The sequence below is a fragment of the Cavia porcellus genome, unplaced genomic scaffold (assembly GCF_034190915.1).
Source record: "Cavia porcellus strain 051 isolate PalLab524CR breed Dunkin Hartley unplaced genomic scaffold, mCavPor4.1 scaffold_15, whole genome shotgun sequence".
Taxonomy (NCBI): Eukaryota; Metazoa; Chordata; class Mammalia; order Rodentia; family Caviidae; genus Cavia; species Cavia porcellus.
Window position 1 is genome coordinate 7,569,028 of NW_026947498.1, and position 3,786 is coordinate 7,572,813.

Genomic DNA, 3,786 nt, shown 5'->3' on the forward strand with positions numbered 1-3,786 from the left:
CCATCACTAATTGGTACCTGGAGGAATGGGGGTGGCTGGGACCACACACCCAACTTCCAGTAGATCAGCGAACCTGCCTCTGCTAAACTAAACTGGAGGGTCAGTACTGCCTGAAGCGCTTGTCTGCTTCTTCCTTTCTGTCCTGGTGTTGGTTTTTGTTTTGTTTTGTTTTTTAATAAGCAGTAATTTTGAAAACACTTTTGTCTTTCAGATACATTTACGTGGATGTAAGCAATATGTCACTTAATGCACTGCTACATGTGTTAGTCACATAAGAGGAAGAAGGAAAAAAGTGGCAGGAAGCCTGCAGGGTGGCACTGACCTGTAATTCTGGCACTGTGGGAGGATGAGGCCAAGGATTATGAGTTCAAACCTAGGCTAAGCAATTAGTGACTTAGTGTAGATCATGTCCCCAAATTAAATGAATGGTCTTTAAAAACAAAAGATGATATAGGTTCCAAATCAAAACCAAAAGAACGCTGATTTATTCTATAGACTTTAATTTTTAGAAAATATTCTTCATAACCCATGTAAGCAAAATCCTTTGCTGAAATACAAAATGTCAAAACGTGCACCAGTCACTGAGGGTCTGCTCAGCCTCCAGGCTGCTGCTGTGCTGTGGGCTGTAGGACACATGGGTCTCCCCTCTCTCTGGGGCCAGGCGGGGAGGGGGGCAAACATGCTGTGGTTCTGGAGGCTGCACTAAATGCAGGGAAAAGGGACCCTCGGTCTGTGCTGAGGACACAGCAGCTCTTCAGAACAAACGAAGCAGAAGGTCCCTGCTGCCACCTGGAGGACAGTGCCCTCAGGAATCCCAGATGTCCCCAAAGTGGCAAAGAGCCAGGCAAAGCCTGAGTGAGAGGGAGCAGCCAGCAGGTTTGGTTGTCTTTGCAGGTGAAGCTGGGGCAAGGGAACAACAGGAAGTGACCTCACTTCCTTGACAACGCACAAAACAGAACCTGGAACCCGAGGCTGGTTACCTCTAGTTACTTGAGCAGAGATTCAACAGCCAGGAGGATATTATGGTGCTGTCTCCCAGATGGCTTAGGCGCCGGCCACAAGAGCCAGTGGGGTGGGGGCTTGTCCAAATGCAGACACAGTGGGACACCTGTCGGCCCATGAGCCTCAGGCGTATTAACTCGAGGACTCCAAAGGTGACACAGGACAGCCCACAACAGGTCAGAGGCAGCCAGCCCACTCTACTAACCACCAGGGAGGGCCCAGACCCCTGCCTGGGTGGTGTGTAGGGCAGCATGTATGTTGGGGGTGTGTGAAAACCCAGGGGACCCTTGGCAGCTGATCGGCTGAGGTGCTGAGCTTTTGAAAGCTGGCTACCATTTTTAGGCTTCACCTCTCCCTTCTCACTGCCACCTCAGGGACGAAAGGAGTCCAGCCCAAAGCTGGAGAAGGCTGGCCTGGTGAGGACCCTGGAGCCAGGCACCCTGAAGAAGCTGGTGAACCACCTGGTGCCTGCCCAGTTGTGCAGAGACCCCTTCTTTGTACCTGCCTTCCTGGCCATCTACAGGAGGTTCGCCACTCCACTGCAGGTGCTGGACCAGCTCTTCCTCAGGTGTGCTCTGCCTCCAAGTTGGGGGACCCAGCAACTCCTGGGTGGCTCTAGGGGATGCCCTGTATCATTCTGTGCCCCTGTCTACTCTGTGGAAAATGGGGTGCTTAAAGGACTATTCCCCCCCCCCTCCCCGCGCGCGCCCACACACACATATGGTGTAGTTAGGACCCAGCAGGCTGAGGCCCCAAAGCACCTGACCCACACCTGGCTCTGGGCAGAGTGGGGCTCTGGGGCTGGGTGGCTTCCCCAGTCAACCCCAAGGAGCTGTCTAGCTGGGGCCTCCTTTTCCCAGGTTTCTGCCTCAGGGAATCCAGAGCAGGGACCCCTAGAGGAGACCCGGCATCCCAGTGGCATCCTGAGATATCTGGGCATGGCTGGCTGGGCTCACTCACTACACACATGTCTACACAGCTCCTACCATGGGCAGACACCTTTCCTGACACTTCCCCCTCATGTGGAGAGCAGCGCAGGCAAACCTCTCAGCCTTCCCTGCCTCTGTGCCATCCCTCACTCAGAGGGTCCCCTAGACATCCTGGCAGCTGGGGACACTGAGGGCTCAGAGGTCACACCCTGCTGGCTCTTCTAGGTACCGCTTCTTCCACCCCGACTCTGAGGAGGACCAGCAGAACAAGAGGTGAGAGGCCTGGGGGAAGAGGGGGGAGGGTTTCCGTCTGCAGAGTGGGTTCATCAGAGGAACTAGGCTGTGGGCAGCCTGAGAAATAGCAGGCCCACACCCTCTTTCTTCATTTCTGCTAGTGTTGGGATCTGAGTCATGGTCTCCCTGAGGACCACAGAGACCTGGAACTGGGCTCCTGTGCATGAGGGACCCAGGGTGGCCTGGGTGCAGAGCAGGTCCCCATGAGAATGCATCTGTAGGCAGCCTGTTCCCAGCCAGGAGAGCCCACACCATCATGCATGAGGCTGCTAGAGAGATGTGGGGTGCAGACCCCTCACGCCTGACCTCACACCTCTGCCCTCTGTGCCCTGCTTCTGTCTGCCCCCTTCAGGCTCCATGACAGGGGAGGCTAGGGCAGGGAGGTGGTGAGGCTGGGCCCCTGACTCTCCTGCCCACCTGCCCCTAGGGCTCTGAGCTCCATCCTGGAGACCTGGCTGCTCCAGTACCCGGGAGACTTTGCCCTGTACCCAGGCCTGGCCAGCCTCAGGCAGCTCGTGGCCTATGCCCTCATCAACCTGCCAGACTCGGATATCATCCTGCAAGTGTGCAGACTCCCGACCCGACTTGGAGCCCACTGAGTAGGATCCCATTCCATGGGTGAGGAGGAGACTGGGGTGGGTGCCGCAGAGGATGGTGGGGGGGCAGCAGAGATCATGTCCACCCACCAGGGGGAGGCACCAGAGGCTGCTGATGCCCAGGAGCAAAGGAAGAGGCTGGGACCACCCATGGGGCTGGATGAGAGTCAGGGATGGGGTCCTGCTGGAGGCTCAGCACCTGGGGCTTCTCTGGGAGGAAGGGGGCCGCTGTGGCTTGGGAAAGGCTCAGAGAAGGATGGTCTTGCAGGAGTCTTTTCTCTTTCTACCAGTAGCTCTAGGTGCAGCAGTGCCTTCCCCAGCAGCAGCTCTGGACAGATCCCAGGAGCTGGGGGAGGGCAGGAGCTGCCAGCGCCTTCTGTGCTGCTGCACGAGCTGGAGCTGCAGGGCAGCAGCCACCCAACCTGACCCCATACCCACCTGGCAGCTCCTTGTCTGGCTGCAAGGCCTCTGCAGCCTGCTCAGGCCTCACCACCATGCGGGGCTTCCTCCGCAGGGCCCTCTGTCCCTCCCATGGGAATATCTCCTCGTGGTGCCTTCCCTGTTTTCCTGTTTCCATCTTTCCCCCATTTATGTAGCATTTATTTTAATAAAATTGAACAGCTCCTGTATTTTAAGTGCGCATCTAGATAAGTTCACTTCTCATACCACGCTGCCCATCCTATGGCACTGTCCAGCTGCAGCCCAGAGCCCCTGGCAGAGCCTTCCCCACAGCACCTGCTGGAGGAAGGGACTGAGGAGCCCTGGCATGACGGGACCTGGCGAGTGCTGAGTGGTACAGGAGTTCAGGTGGACAAGGAGTGCGGCCTGACTAGAGCCCTGCCCCGTGCCCGGACTGGCTCTGTGCTGGCTCCCTGCATCCCCGCAGAGCCCCTCCCTCTTGAGTGCCAGCTTCCCAGCCTGTGAGGGGCACAGCAGTGCCCTTCATGTCCAGGTGGTGACACAGG

At 57.1% G+C, this 3,786-nt stretch overlaps 1 protein-coding gene across 5 annotated transcripts; it reads left to right on the forward strand.

Moving 5' to 3' along the window:
* Window positions 1-541: 541 nt before the first annotated feature.
* LOC106026264 (ral guanine nucleotide dissociation stimulator-like) lies at window positions 542-3,456 on the forward strand. 5 transcript variants are annotated; one of them, XM_063224544.1, is made up of 5 exons: window positions 542-1,025; window positions 1,377-1,570; window positions 2,157-2,204; window positions 2,653-2,843; window positions 3,115-3,456. In XM_063224544.1, exons 1-4 carry the CDS (start codon window positions 1,023-1,025, stop codon window positions 2,822-2,824), a joined length of 417 nt encoding a protein of 138 aa, XP_063080614.1. In that variant the 5' UTR covers window positions 542-1,022; the 3' UTR covers window positions 2,825-2,843; window positions 3,115-3,456. The 5 variants fall into 5 exon arrangements, with proteins under 5 accessions (XP_063080614.1, XP_013001490.1, XP_063080613.1 ...); XM_013146036.3 differs by having other exon boundaries at window positions 548-1,178; window positions 2,653-2,824; window positions 3,112-3,456; XM_063224543.1 differs by having other exon boundaries at window positions 548-1,178; window positions 2,653-2,824.
* Window positions 3,457-3,786: the final 330 nt, after the last annotated feature.

Coding starts and splice junctions, on each gene's coding strand:
- LOC106026264 (XM_013146036.3), top strand. CDS start 1,023: ATGGTGCTGTCTCCCAGATGGCTTAGGCGCCGGCCACAAGAGCCAGTG. Junction 1,179..1,376: donor CACAGGACAGCCCACAACAG/GTCAGAGGCAGC, acceptor CTGCCACCTCAG/GGACGAAAGGAGTCCAGCCC. Junction 1,571..2,156: donor CTGGACCAGCTCTTCCTCAG/GTGTGCTCTGCC, acceptor TGGCTCTTCTAG/GTACCGCTTCTTCCACCCCG.